This window comes from Citrus clementina, unplaced genomic scaffold (assembly GCF_000493195.1).
Source record: "Citrus clementina cultivar Clemenules unplaced genomic scaffold, Citrus_clementina_v1.0 scaffold_1, whole genome shotgun sequence".
NCBI lineage: Eukaryota > Viridiplantae > Streptophyta > Magnoliopsida > Sapindales > Rutaceae > Citrus > Citrus x clementina.
The window spans coordinates 22,555,015-22,571,216 of NW_006263303.1; the positions used below are offsets into that span (position 1 = coordinate 22,555,015).

The window sequence follows — 16,202 nt, forward strand, 5'->3', positions numbered from 1 at the left end:
CAAAGATATAACAATGCTGTATACCAGAGAAGTTGTGAAGACAAAAACGATTAACTTAACAGACTACATAGGTTTTATGTTGTCATTATCACAGAAAGCAAACAGTCAAATATGTGTTGTACTAGAACAACTTCTTCAAATTAAGGTGCAATTTTCGTATTTCAGAATTTTCAGATTGGACTATTGAACAAAATGTCGCACAGAGTATCCTTTAGAGGTCCGTTAAGAGTGTATAATGAAGTCATTCAACTAAGCATTGAAAAAAAGGACAATATAGGCATGATTTTACAGACAAGAGTAGAGATGCTAGAGAATGAAGTGGAACAGATTCTTAAACTAGATTTCATCTTTAGATAAAATATATTAAAAGGCAAATGATACCTTCTGCTGTTACAATTTTGAAGGGAGCAAATCTTGAAAGAAGAGTCTGAGATCACCCTTAAGGACATCAAATGCCAACATCTTCTCAACTGCATTCTGCAATTAATTCAAAAAATGACAAATTATATATATATATGAGAATAAAGAGAGCGGAAGTTCCGCTGTATTGCTTTTCCAGATCAAGGTTCTGAAGATAAAACCTTGTATTGCTGATCTTGAGCTGATATATTCTCATGGCTCCAGCGCTCAACATGCTTATTATTTTGAGCAGCCTCCAAAACATATGCCGCTCTCTTAATCACTTCTGCGGGCACACCTACATGAATAAGGTTATTTCTGTTAAAAAACTTAAGGACAGTTTGGTCCTGAGCAAAAAAACATGTATCCGAACATCAAAATTTTCCAAATAGTAAAGGTCTTAGATCACTGAAACAGAGAAGCAATTGTGTTTCTGGACCTTTGTTAACAATAGGGGCTGCTAATTAAAAGAAAGTCATAGATGTAAGGTCATTTACAGCATCTGTAGCCTGGGTACGGTATTTGGGTTCATTAACACTGAGTCAGATTTGTTGCTTGTTAATCATGCACACAAATCTAGACAAGAGAGACCAAATGAAACAGACGGATTCACCCAAAAAGTACTCTTGCAGCGCAATAAACATAGAAATAGACAAAAAAGATGATAGCTGATAGATCCACAATTCAGAAGTACTTCTGCATGCATTGCTGCATAGCCAGTGACCAGAAGAGATTTAAGACAGTTTCCTTCAATGTCTTTTAGATTATCTCAAATGTACCTGCGAGCAGAGCGCAATGCAGTCCTGTGGGATATAAACTTACAAATGTGAGTTCAAGTAAATTCCAACATAGAACCCAACCTGCACAAATATTACCACACTCACCGTAGCTAAGGAGGGCATGCCCAGGAACTAACCTGCAAAGAACAAAATATATGCATTATGGCTCCATTCCTTTGTTTACGGTACCTAAAGTGATGCCTAAGGCTAGAACACACAATGGAATGGTTTGAGCCAAGAATTGTAAATTCTACAATTCATACTATGGAAGCGAAGGAACAAATGGCAACATGAAATGCTTGAAGACATTCAGAAACCACAGTTAGATATTCGCTGTAAATATCAGATATGGAATTTTTTTTTTTGGATTATCAACCCATGCCAACCAGTGTTCAAAAAATATATATATATATACCGATATAGAAATACGATGTCTTCAACATCTGTGGAGTTGTTTTCAGGCCTTAGTACACTCATGGTGTAGAATTTGAGCCTCTGCGACTGAAAATAATCATAAAATTTTTGTCATCTCAATTTTAGAACTGTGAAATGACAATAACTTAGGCAGAAACCTTGCAAGGCATACCTTTGGTAAGCAACCTTCATTTAGTAACTCAGTCAAGTGAGTACACACCAGCACCTGCAAACCAATTCAGCTTCATCCATCAAAAGTCACCCATAATGTCAATTTTTGCAGGAAGGAAGAAGTCAAACCTTCGGGGGTACATCACACGTGACAAAATAATTTATGGTTCCACCAAGAAGGCCAATGCCATCTGAGATGAACATAGAGGAGATTAATGCAAAGAATCATATCTGCCATATTGCAAGAGCAATGTACAAGAAATTTCAAATCAAATGCAAGACTAACCTTCTGTAAGGGTACCTTTACCAAATTCATCCAACAGACATAAAGACTGTGAAGTTGCCTGCCTGTACAATTTATCAACAGTGACTGATAGGAATGAGTTCCAAAAGATTCATGAATTAAAGAAGCTTCCATCTCCATAAAAATTATTATATATTCCAGAGTAAGCACTTGAGTTACTTGCACTTTCTACTGTTGATTTAGCAGCTAAAACAAGTTCCATTAAAAGCATGAACAGAGTCCATATAACAAGGATCATAAGATGCAGATGACGTAAATGACTCATAATGTAGAATGAAATTCTCCTAACTATCCTCTTCTGGAATACCTCAGCATCATCCCTACTTGATGTAGGTCAATCATAAATGATGATTGCTCTGCAGTCATATGCTTGCTACCCATTGCACAGAATATCCTATTAGAATAGAATTATGGTTGTGTGAGTATCCTATTAGAAAAGAACTATGGTTGTGTGAAATATGATGGTAATCTCCAAGAAAGATGTCAGCACCTATCAGTCAATCCAACAGTGGCAGCATCAGCAGGTACAAAACTTCCTATGTGGCTAAGGAATACGATCAAAGCTACCTGTTAAGGAAAGAGAAAACTCTTTCAGAAAACATACACATATGAGGACTACACTAACAAAAATCGTTCATATATATGCATAGGCATTAAAATGCAAGATGGTTTATTCAAGCAGGTGTTTCTATCTGAAACACAGAATAATAAGCCAATGAATGAATGCTCTTTGTACATAGGCGGCAGTAAAAATTATATTTAGGAACCTGCTTTATGTAGATACTTTTTCCTGAATAATTAGGACCCGTAATGATATTAATCCTTCCTGAAAAAAATGGGAGCTTGAATTAAATGCAAATAATGGGCATGACAGAACAAGAATGGCTTTTTTTACCAATATGCTGCAACTGAATTCATATTTCAGTTACCATCATTATCAATCCTTGTATCATTGGGAATGAACGTATCTACGGTCATTTCTTGCAAAACATGCCTGCAAATTAGTATAGGCTGCCGGTTATTCTCTCATTGTTGAATCTTAAATTTTTTGCATGGCAAGATTTGAAACTAAGACTACTCAAACCCACCCCAGCCCTTTCCCTTACAGCTTGAATAAAAGCCAAATAGCTTTTGAAGTAATTCTGGCAATAAAATGCATTGAAAATAAACTAGTCAATTCTCACCTTCCATTTTGTATATCAAGCAATGGCTCTAAAGTCAAAATGGGTCTCATGTAATTGTTTTGATGGGCAACTAGTGCCAGCGACAAAAAGCTAAATATCAATACGGACATAAAATAGTCAGAAATCATTATCCTTGGAAGAGTGGGAAAGACAAAATTACAAAAAATCATTAGAAGAATGAGGAACAGAAGAGGGGCTGGGGGGGGGAGAAAGATAGAGAAAGCTAGAATACAATTGGTTTTACCAATCAAGTTCTGCTGCAAAATTCACAGCCTTAAGTAGATGATCTGAGAATAGACATATATGTGACACCAAGTCTCTAGTAATTGCCCGCTCCATATCTGTAGTCATGAAGAATGACAGACATTGATAAGGATTATATTCACTATAAATTTGACATGGACTAGGTCATATCCTTTTTATTGCGCTACCAAATTTGGTATAAACTGTACTCTTCCGAACACTTCTCGCATACCAGACATTCTAGTTTCAAACAATAGACAAAATCCAAACATGAAAAATACATTAGAGATGAAAATTCTACAATACTTACCCAGAATTTTATGATAAATGTCTCCAAGAAGATTGTCCAATTCTCGTGTTTTTGGGGTATGATAAAACAATCTTTTTGTCTCCCCATCCATATCGGAGAACTATATTTGACAGTATATTATGTTAAGCTCTTGCACAAACGCAGTCATCATAGAAATAATCCATTTAAACACAATACAAGCATCAACTTACAGCAAACTCAAAACCTTGAAGTTGCTCTAGAGTGGTGTCATCGAGTTTTTCTTCAAAAATACACATCAAGTATCCTGCAACAGGAAAGTGAAGCAAAATAAATAGAAAGAAAATGGGAACAAAATAAATTGAAGTTACTCTATACAGATATTATATGTAAATATGTGTCAAGAAAAAGAATTTCTTCAACTCCATTTAGCCAAAGAAATATATCAACCACTACATGACCAATGTGTCTTGCCGCAGAAATTAAGATTCTCATGAATGTTAAGTTGCATATATATTGGCAGTAATGACAAACCTATTTGATGTATGTAAACGATACAAGGAACAAACATTTCTTTACACAAATGAGGAAGTTGTACAAGCTCCAAGGATGCCACCTGAAAGGAATTGCTAAAATCAAAACATAACTAGATGCAGATTTAGATTAGATCCACAGGGATCCATTCAGCAAGTACCTCTTCCAAAAACTCTGGCAGTTCCTCATATATTTGCCTTAGCTCATCCAACTAAATGACAATCAAAGAAATGTCATTAACAGTATGCAACCAAAATTTCAGGCTTTAGCCAAGACTAAAGAAAAATGAATGCCGGATTTTCTAGAAGTTAATGAAAGAACAATACAAGATGGAACAAAATTAATGACTAAACTAGATTTGAACATCAAATATTCATAGAAGAGGGAGAAATAGTCACTGTCAATGTCTAACCTCATCACAGAAACCCTCCTTCACTAATGTCCCATACCCTTTCTCTTTGCTTCTATTAACATCAATAATGCCAATCACCTACATAATGCTTTGTCAATCTTAAGAATATAATCTATAAAACAAATGAAATTACAAAAGTTAACTATGTTAAATGAAAGAATTTTTTTTTTCCCTTGGCAAACGTTGATGACATGAGTTAATTATTTAAATGGAAAAGAAATGATGTAGAATATTGGAAAATTTGAAAAAATTCTTAACTTCAGGCTACAATTTAACTTTTATTTAAGATAGAGAGAAACAAAAGGGCTCCAGAGAAGGAGGCAGTATATATTTTCACACCATATCAGGAAATTAATGGTTGATACGGAGCCTTGCATTAATTTGCAAATAGGATATGTAATTTCCAAAACGATGAAAACTTGAAAATGTAGAGAAAAATTATAGCCAGGTAAGCGTATAAGCCAATTGAAGTTTTTAAGAAGTAATTAATAGTGACAAATTAAGAAGAAGGATACATGGATATACCAATTCATAGACATATGCGAGCTCTGTTGTAATGCATGAAGCAGCCTGCACACATTGAACAACTGTGAACCAAAACTTCTACATTGAAGTACATCAAGAAATCTGTAGAATAAATAATAAAATATGACTCAGTGAAAACTATCATTTAGGATATTGTCTAATACCTTCTCGACAATGTCAAAATTTAAGAGCCTCAATTGCTCTCGAAGACTTTCTGAAATGCCCACTTCAAATATCTTGTTCACATGCAATAGTGAACAAATGCTCTACAAGTGTAATAATAGAACTGTTATACTCTGTTCCTCACCCAAATTTTCTTCTTGCTTCATCTGTAACTCATTTGCTGATGTACAATTAAATGGCAAAATGATTCTACCACAGCAATGGAATAATTAATCTCTATCTTTCTAAACTTTTATCATTTGGAAGAAGGAAATATTACAAGGGTTTCTTCTGTTCAAATATTTAGGTAGACAAAAAAGTAAGAAAAAAAAAATAGTCATAATTTTACAATATGTTTGATCCTTGAATTTTAGGAACAGTAGCTATTGCAGAAACCATTCATTTATGTTGATATGTCCTGGAAATCCGTCATGTATAGCATATGCATATCGTTGGTAATAAAGGATTTAAGTTAATACTTACACAGCATCCTTAGCATTCAGCTGGCCAGATGAGTGACCAAACAAATATCTATTATGAGAAAGGAATAAGCATGAATTACAAGTGGATACAAGCTTACCTTCAAAAAAGCTGTCCAATCACTAGCAGTATAGATGAAGCTTGGGGAATTGAATTTCTATATAAACAAATTATTTGATTTTCAAAAATCAGAATAACATGAATGGTGCAATAAAGACATGGCAACAATCAAACGTCATTTTACTCCATGGGACATAGAGAGAGTAATTAATATGATTATTAATCCCAACTGAATATTGGACTAGCACTTTCCATAACAGCAATACACAAGATAGATTCCAATTCCACAAATGAATCTCCACTGCTATTTATATGCACTTGGCCCCAAGAGTATAAAACTAAGAATGTAGGGAAAAAAATCAGCAATGACCAATGAGTACCCACACTTTGTTTGGGTATAAACCGGTTTTAGTTCCAACAACTGATTAACTCCTGCATTAACTATCGCTATAAAAATATGGAAATTTTGATTTTGGAAGGAAAATGCTGCATAATGTCCAAGGACAGAAGGAAACATGACATACAGGATTTATGGTACCTTGAGTATATGGGGAATGTCCTTCACATACTTCAACGTTTCATGTAAAGAAGCCATCAATTCTTCAGAACATAGAAAGAATGATATCTTAACCTCGTTAAATACTAAACTTTAGTAATATCATAATAAGAATATAAAGTTCGAAAATTTGGAAAGTTAATTTAAAATATGATATGTTTAATGTATAATCATTTCATCAGTTATGGAATTAGTGTATGATTCCTTAAGGACTCCAGGTCTTTTTCCAAATCATCTGAAACCCATCCCCACATCCTAGTGGCATCAGACCACAAATGAGTTTCATGCCAGACAAAGCAAAAGAAGTCTTTCTTGCTTTTGTTTAGATAAAAACAAAGTTAAATAGTCTGTGTGATTAAAGTTTAAGGATACAGCATTGAGACGACTGTTCAAATTTTCAAGATCCAGTATAGGCCTCAGGAACCAGTTTCTGGAATGTGGAAACAATTTATCAGAATGGGATTACAGGAAATGCTGGAAGCAGAATAATCACAAAATTTTGCAACTTTAATTACCTCAAAAGACGTCTGCCCATTGGTGTCACACACTGAACAAAAGACAAATAAATTTGTTCAATAAGCAAAGAGATACATCAAAACAGAAAATAAGGTAGCTTTTACAACCTTATTCATCATTCCAAACACGGAGAACCTGCACATTGAGAAATCAGTAGATGTTTTGGAAGCAAGTAACAGTTTCAGAATTGTAAAGAATTTACCCTTCTTTTGCTCTACCAATTCCCATATGGCTTGGATGCTTGTCTGTTTGGAAAATCTGCAATGCTTCATGAGCTGTCGCATCAAGTTTAAGAAACTTGTTTCTGTTTGCAGTTGTTAAGGATACACGGAGTTCCAGAGTCTGAACCGATACATTTGAAACTCGAAAACCCAATTTGGTTAAATATTGAAAGGATACAATGAAACCTCTATCACAGAATCAATTGTAATTGATGCGTTCCCACTCTCCTTTTGTTCTAGGGTATCTACGATCCTTTCATTCTCTAACACAGCGAGAAGGCCACCACTTGCACGGACTTGGACCTCACTTCCCATGTCCATCATAGAATTCAGCTACAGTAGATCAAAGAGATAAGATGCAAGACATCATTATGATTTTGCAGAATTCAGTTCTAGGTTTGCTAACACCACGAAACAAAAGAAGGGAAAAATGAAACACAATAATCATATTATTGAACAAATTCATAAACCCAGTAAAATGAACCTCAATTGGTTTCAAACAGAGTGGCAAATTAAAAGGAAAAATCAAATATTCTTTTAGAAATTTTATTACTGAAAACAAGCATCAAATTTTCTTTCAGAAATTTCATTACTGAAAACAAGCAAAGGATTTAATCCTGCAACAACATGACAAATTGAACTTGTTGCTGTCATGTGAATATGAAATTCTATGGTTTTTGCAAAAATCTGTAAACCCAAAGGCAATAACATATACTAAGAACAGAATAGGTAGACATAATGACTGGACCATGGTTAAGCAGCTTGAGTGACCTCTCCCAAACTGCTGAAGAATGTTTATCTCAAACAGGCATAAGCTATAAATTACTATAACAGAGGTGAAATTTATGGTTTTGAGACTTACATAGCAAATTCTCTCCTTGATACTTAACCCATCATCCATGCCTGTGACTCGAAGGTATATCAATCTATAATCCAAAGAAGAGAAAAAGAAGGGGCAGGGAAAAAAAATAATCATCAACAAGAGAAGCATCATATCCTATATTTTGACTTAAGAATGTTATAGGAAAAATGATACATTTAGTGTCCTCAACCATCTCACCACAGTATCAACTCACTAATAAAAATAAAGAATATCAAGAGTTTTGAACATCCTTACAAAAGCTATAATTAGTCAAGCTCCAGAGCTTTTTTTCAACTCCAAATCACATGAAACAAAAGTTTTATTATATATTTTATTGTCCCTTTAATACCTGTGCCAAGCTTGTTCATAGCTGAATATTGAACTTTTAACAAGCTTCACAGTGGGGGCCTCGGTAGTCCCATCTGCATCAAGATGAAGAGTAGGAAGGACACACAAGTAGATAATTCATAAGTCATAACTAATGATAGCATACCACTTCGTTTCAAAGCAGACAAAAAGGATTCTTCACTTTTAGTGCTTGTGTAAATTATCTGCGGCTGAGCTTGATACTTTACTGAATCAGTTGTGCAGCCAAAAAGAAAATAATAAGATAGCTAAATACACATAATAAAGGAAATAATTGAGTTAGTGTTTCATAGGAAATCTGAGTTACTAAAATAGAGACATTAAACCCATACCTATATCAATGAGGGGAAAATCTGAGTTACTATCTTCCCAAACTTCCAGCACATGAAGCTGGCGTATACTGGAATCATAATAAGAAACTCCAACTCTGGATAGGAAGTTTAAAGAATTTATTCATGTCAGTCTCTTCAATACAAAGCACAGACTTGGTCCATACACAAGAGTAACACCTTATGACACATTTACTTCTGCAACCATCATACCAATCCCTGCATTTTTTAGTCGATGCCAATTTCATTTTTCACTTTTCTTTTTCACAACCAGAATCTTGCTCTCTCAAATCTACAAAAGTTCATGCCTTGCTACTCTCAATGCATTGGTATTTGTGAACATAAAAAGTATTGTTTATGACGAGCTATAGAACACTAGTCTTCAAACACTTTACAGCCAAATTCTTATAATAGAAACTTTTTGTTTCTCTTTTGAGATGTACCAAGGATTTTGTAAGCATAATCGGCAAAAAATTGTAAAGTCAGACAACACTCACCGATGACCATGTAGAATGCACGCCATATAGACCTGCATTCGGGAGCAAATAAATAGATAAACTACACAAGATGGTACTGAGCAATATATATTCAGGATATATATCTACCTTAAAACTATAATTACAATTTTCGAACAGTTACACCTTTATCCACTACCATAAGGCTCTGTCCAATATAAACTTTGCAAATTGACAGATGTTAAAATTTTCTTGTACTTGGTGTTTGAACTCTTAGGTTGAGCTCAATCTGGGGCACAGTTCAGGGGAAAATTCTATTGGCCAAATTTAAACAATCAATTTTTATGTTATTATACGTTAGTGATTTAGTGGGTTTAGCTGATTTGTTTCTTATTATTTTAATGCTATCATTAGTTGGCTTAATAGTAAAATTACAATATTATCTAATATATTAACTTTATATACTAATTGTGCAGAGGTTAATATGAACATTTTACACTAACTTTTCATATTTTATTTATAAACCCTAAAAATTTTTAAAATTCTGCAGGGGTCATGGCACCCTCTAGTCTTATATGGCCTCCGCCCCTGAGCTCAACACTAGAGCGCATGCCATCTTTATAGCTACTGAGATCTACCATATATTTCTATGATTTTGCTATATTGAGTGACTAATGTAATGGCTTTACTGCTTTAGCTTGAGTTTGCCAATGTTTTTTGAGGTTAATTCAATAGCTCTTTTGTACTAGTTACTCAAAAGGCTGCAATTTTTGGCAGCACAGAATTCATCTACACAATTGAAATTGACTGGACTTGGATGCCGTTTTCATAAACAAATATATGAGAAAGAATATAAAATGTCATCATCTCTAATTTCATGCCACAAGAAATGGAAGCTTCACAAACATTTTCAACTATACAACCTAAAGCATGAATAGACATGTACATCGGGTTCAAATAAACAAAAAGCTCTACAATTTTCTTATTTAGCCTTTGTGATTAGCTGGAACGCATCATTCAGCCCTATGTATCGATAAAATTTTCATGCTCTCTTTGGTTGGTGAGAAATTAAAAAAAAAAAAAATGCTCTGAGACAACCTAGGAGAAACAAAAACTGGATTCAAAAGAAAAAAAAAAACTGTCGTCTTGCCACGTTTTCTCGGAATCCAAACAGAGGACAAGAAAATGTCGGCATTAGAAAATCAGCTGAAAAATTGAGCCTAATTTACTGTATTCAACTTATTTGAGAGGTGGTTTTGAAATTCTAAAACTGAAAAAACTCAATCGATTCAAGATTTTATTTTCTTTCGCTTTCCTACGTTTTCTCGCGAACCAAGAAAGTTGCGAAGATGAAAGAAGAGGTGGAGAAAAGTAGACCTGAGATACGGCTTCAGTCTCGTCCATTTCCTCGTCCATCATCGTCTACTGTACTCGAATGCGTGTAAAGAGTGTGAGTGATTTTGGCGCGATTTGCAAGTGAGAGAATTTGAATCACATCGTCTCGTTTTATACATATGCCGTCAATAGTTCCGATTCAAATGTTGGATACACGTGGCATTTACTCATTGACTCTCCCGTTTTTAAGAACTTTTTAGAAAAAAAAAAAACAGAAAAATTTCTCCGTGGCCTGCAGCGAGTAACAGTGAAGTCCATTTATGCAAATTTCAGTGACAAAAACTTGTTGTAAAGTCATTTTTAATTTAAATTTTCTGTCGCTGTTGTATTAAAAAAAAAATTGACACTTTCACTCTCAAATTATGAGTACTGAAAATTCAGTAGAAAGAAATTAAATATGTTAATAATAATGATGATAAAATACTGAGAATTCCTAGCTACTAAGCTAACTAGGTAGTAAGGAGATGGCAACATCACTTATAATCATTTACTGTTCACTCATTAGGAATTATAATAAGAATAAATGATGTACTTATTTACTTAAAGGGAAATTTATATAATTAACCTAAAAACTTTTGAATTTTTTAAAATTAACCCTCTAACTTTTTTCTATCACAATTAGCCAACAATAAATTTTTTGGACACGTTTACCCTTGCCACTGCACTCATCAATACTGTCAACCAACAAAATTCTAAAAAACTGGCAATTTTTGATCAAGCAAGTAAATCAATGGCAAAGGCAATGGCGAGTCGACATGATGATGGCAATGGCTACTTCCGACAAGGATAACGGTGGCGCCTTTAACTTTGAGTTAATTCGGTAAGTTTATGTAATTCTTGAATGGGTTTATTGTTTTAATATTAATTGTAGATGATTATAGGTTAAATCTTATTCAACGTTAGTTTCTTAACACTAGGATTGAATTGGAAATGAAAATTGACAAAATGTTCTTGAAAATGTGGTACTACTAGTGTTTGTTGAAATGCCTCAAAGAATATATTTTGTTGTTTAGGCTTAATTTTGCTATTATTTTACTTGAATGAATATCCAAGAATGTTGGCAACTGGTATTATGGCTTGAATGTAGGGAATGGTATAGTGCTTTGTGTGTTTATGTGCAAAAGGTGTTTGTCACGCCAAACATTGGTGCGACAGGCACTTATCGCACAAAACATAGCTTATGTGTTTTGTGCCACAGGCATCTGTCGCACATAAACACAGTAAGTGTTTTTTTTTAATGTTATTAACCAATTTTGTTGTGTTTTTGTTACAAATAGAACGGAAGATGATGACACTTTTGGTTTGTTTAAGATATGGCTCATGGATGACTTTAGAGTTAATGGAATATGGAAAAAGATAGCAAAATTTGGATCAACTCAGGGTATAGGCCAATGGTGTTTTGGAAAAATGATGAGCCTATTATAGACGCCGAGGATGATGGATGTGGTGCTGTTACAATCCTTGTTTTCAATAATTTAAAGATCCTCACAATCAAAGATGTCGTGGAGATGTTAAAAATTACACAAGCAGCCTAGTTTCAGTTAGAGGAGGAAGTCAGCTTTGACATAAGAGATTGCAAGTTGGCAAAGCAAATTGGATGTAGAAAATTTATAATTAAGTATGTTGTCGATTGTATTTGTGGCATGTTTATTGCGTTCAAATTGTTTCAGCAGGGAATAATTATTTGATTAAATATTGTTGCTTTTCATGGTAATGCATGTGGTCTTATGTGCCATAAGCACTAATAATTTAATCACTTTATGTTCAAGTTTTTTTTGTTTTTATGGGGAAGTTAATTATTATATTGGAGTGTTGTTCGATGTTGTTTATGTGGGATTGAGTAGCGTGGGGTAACGATGGAGATTGATCTTGGTATAAAGTCTCATTAAGCTAGAGTTGTGAGAAATTACTTGCATGTTTGGAAGCCAAGGATCCATGAGACACTAATGTTAATTTCAGATGAAAAATATGGAAGCCATGGATCGACACTATAGCTCGAGACTTGCTATTGAGAATTTCAATTGAAACTAGTGTATTATTTATAATTTGTATCTGATTTTATTGTTGCGAAAGAAGTATTCATTAAATACACCAGGAAGCAATAACAATTTTTACAATATCATCTTAAGAGATTGGCGAATAAAACCTATCATTCATAATCTGCTTCAAATATTTCATCATGAGCTGGAGATTGAACGCCTACACCATTGCAGTGGTCTTTGATGTATCTTGGAAAATTTCTTGTGGTTATAGTGGTAGCCCAAATTTCCTGTATCCAAACCTGAGTACTTAAAAGGAATTAGCAAAGTCATTATAACTTGCATCACCATTGCCAAAATATGCTTGCTGCTTAGTTTTTTTTTAATTTTAATTCACTTTTTTTAAAATAATAATGAAATATACGGACACAAATATTAACATAGTCAAAAAAAAAATTGCGTTACACATAAACACAACTTCTGTAATTTTGGGCACCTGTCGCACAAAATATAACCCCAAAATAAAAGCTGAGCTTAAGTGCGACATGTGTCAGTCACACCAAATACAAGTGCGACAAGCGCCAGTCGCACTAAACACGACCACAAAACAGAAGTTTTGTTTACGTGCGACAGGCAAATGCAAGTGCGACAGAAGCTGTGTTAAGAGCGATAGGTCTATCGTACACAAACAACCACAACACTGCACATAAACACCCTCTACACAATATCATTGCTCACATTCAACCCCAGTACCGTTGCTGGTTGCCCACACTCTTAGATATTCATTCAAGTAAAATAAAGCAAAATTAAACCTAAACAACAAAATATATTCTTTGAGGTATTTCAACATACACTAGTAGTGCCATATTTAACAATTTCAAGAACATTTTGTCAATTTTCATTTCCAATTCAATCCTAGTGTTAAGAAACTAACGTTGAATAAGATTTAACCTATAATCATCTACAATTAATACTAAAACAATAAACCCATTCAAGAATTACATAAACTCACCGAATTAACTCAAAGTTAAAGGCGCCACCGTTATCCTTGTCGGAAGTAGCCATTACCATCATCATGTCGACTCGCCATTACCTTTGCCATTAATTTACTTGCTTGATCGAAAATTGCCAGCTTTTAAGATTTTTGTTCGTTGACAGTATTGATGAGTTAAGTGGCAAGGGTAAACGTGTCCAAAAAACTTGTTTTTGGCTAATTGTGATAGAAAAAAGTTAGAGGGTTAATTTCAAAAAATTCAAAAGTTTTTAGGTTAATTACGCAAATTTCCCTTACTTAAATGAGGGGTAAAATAAGAATTAAATTAGTGGGTCTCATATAAAATTAAAAATGATTGTTAGAGTTTGCATTCTCATAAGGAGGTGCGAATGACAATCTCATTTATTGAAGTAACCATATTATCCTAACTCAAATTTTAAAACTCTCATTTTTGTCCTTTTATTTTTATTATTATTATTAAAATTTAATTGATAAAAATAATAGTACTTAACAATTATAATAATGTTACTATTACAATAATAATAATAATAATAATAATAATAATAAATATGATAATGATGATTATTATTATTATTATTACTACTACTACTACTACTATCATCATCATCATCCCAATTTCATATACAACAAGTGTGAAAAAAAAAATGAAATGTGTGGATTTCAAGTCCATAGTATTATGTTGCAATGGTGTATTTCGATGGCTGAAGTTTATTACCTTGTTATTTTATTACAATCTTAATCATAGTTTTAATTGGCAGTAATAGTTGTAGTTATAAATGGAATTAATAATATAATTACTATTTAAATTGGATAACCCATCAATCGGATGGTAGATAAATAGTTTTATGAATTATAAAGTTCGTCATCTACAGATAAGTGATCCACAGTAATTGAGACTGAAATCATAATTAAGATGTTATGATCACTTGCATTTTTTTTTTTTGACAATTACAATTTTAATGATTATTATTACACGTAACCGTTAAAAAATAAACGACCGCTTACAAAAACAACACTGAATCATTTGGAATACCAAACATTGGATGATGCATCATTCGATCATGAATCTAGGGGATGACATGTCGTACAATTTCCTAAGGGCGCACCGGCATGTCGTTTCCCCTCAAATGGTTTGAGGCAAACATAAGCGCTGCCTACTATTTTTGCATGTCGGTTGCAAGAACAACTTAGACGACTCGTCATTCAGACTATCTGCTTCCTCACAAAAAGTTGTTTCTTTTCAAATCAATAAACACCGGATCACCTAATACTAGTGTGCCGATCTAAATATTTATTATTGTTGTTGTTGTTGTTGTTGTTGTTATTGTCACTATAAGTATCGTTTTTACTACGATTGTTGCTGTTGTTATTCTTATTCTTTTAATTTTTATCATTATCATTAAAATTATGTAACCAATCTATTAGATGGTAGATGAGTAGTTTTAACATGTAATAGATGGGTGAATACAATAGTAGGAACTAAAATTGAAACTCAAATGTTATGATCACTTGTATTTCAGTTTTTTTTTTCAATTACGATTGTGATGATTATTATTCCACGTAACCGTTAAAAACAAACAATCCCTTGCTTTTACTTCAATTGTTTGGAATTCAATGTTTCGAATGATGCCCCATTCCTTAAGAAACCAACCATACATTATGTCTCACCACTTCTTAATGTAATGACAAGTTGTTGGTCATTAAAACACAAACGACGATGCGTAAATAGTAGCGTTGGCGCGTACTATTAACGTAGGTCAACGTGACTTCATCCTTATATTTTCATGAATGACACATCATTTGGATACAAAACGATAAACGACAAATCATATGATACTTGTTTGTCGATTAAAATAATATTATTGTTGTTGTTACTACTACTGCTGCTATTATTATTATTATTATTATTATTATTGTAATAGACGATAATGTTACTAAGGAAAATAATTTACCAATAACATTTTGATAACTCATAACAGTATATTCGGATCGTAAACAAAATAACCACATCAATGGAAATATAGCCTATTTCAATTTCATATATGACAAATATGAAGAAAAAAAATGAGGTTTGTGAATTTTAAGTCTAATATATTTGTGGTACAATGTGTATTTCTTTGGTCAATGTTTATTATCTTGTTATTTGTTATAATTATAATTATTTTTAATTATAATTGAAATTATTATTATAATTACTATTAAAATTAGATAACTCATTTATTAGATGGTAAATATATAACGAATGCTATTTTACTGAAAGAGTTTATTAATTTAATTAAATTTTGAAAAGATCAAATCGATGCTACTATATTAAAAGAATTGATTTAATTTAAAATGTTGAAAGGTCCATCAAATCAATTACGAAAGGTTTTATTAATTTGTAACATTTAAATATTAGCAACTTGGGCCGGGAAAATATGTAGTTTGAAAAAGCTGACCGTCAAACGACGGTGTATTTACGCTATATTATACAGATACCTTAAAAAAATACAAATAATATCTTATTGGATTTATTTTATTGGAGGTTAAAAATAATATAATTCAATTTGTATTAAAATTAACATTATATTTGT

The 16,202-nt window shown here is 33.0% G+C and overlaps 1 protein-coding gene across 1 annotated transcript; it reads right to left on the reverse strand.

Moving 5' to 3' along the window:
• Positions 1–365: 365 nt before the first annotated feature.
• On the reverse strand, positions 366–10,691 carry LOC18054602 (DNA mismatch repair protein MSH5). Its single transcript, XM_006452338.2, has 34 exons — positions 10,618–10,691; positions 9,283–9,314; positions 8,789–8,883; positions 8,584–8,664; positions 8,440–8,512; positions 8,091–8,154; positions 7,407–7,561; positions 7,210–7,311; positions 7,115–7,142; positions 7,007–7,038; positions 6,864–6,921; positions 6,474–6,560; positions 5,976–6,032; positions 5,398–5,499; positions 5,234–5,278; positions 4,709–4,786; positions 4,457–4,507; positions 4,297–4,378; positions 3,996–4,069; positions 3,805–3,904; positions 3,496–3,592; positions 3,252–3,341; positions 2,997–3,061; positions 2,835–2,893; positions 2,558–2,634; positions 2,375–2,461; positions 2,050–2,111; positions 1,893–1,954; positions 1,765–1,818; positions 1,594–1,679; positions 1,284–1,315; positions 1,179–1,202; positions 582–697; positions 366–477 (listed from the first exon to the last, which is right to left on the reverse strand). Exons 1-34 carry the CDS (start codon positions 10,657–10,659, stop codon positions 391–393), a joined length of 2,436 nt encoding a protein of 811 aa, XP_006452401.2. The 5' UTR covers positions 10,660–10,691; the 3' UTR covers positions 366–390.
• Positions 10,692–16,202: the final 5,511 nt, after the last annotated feature.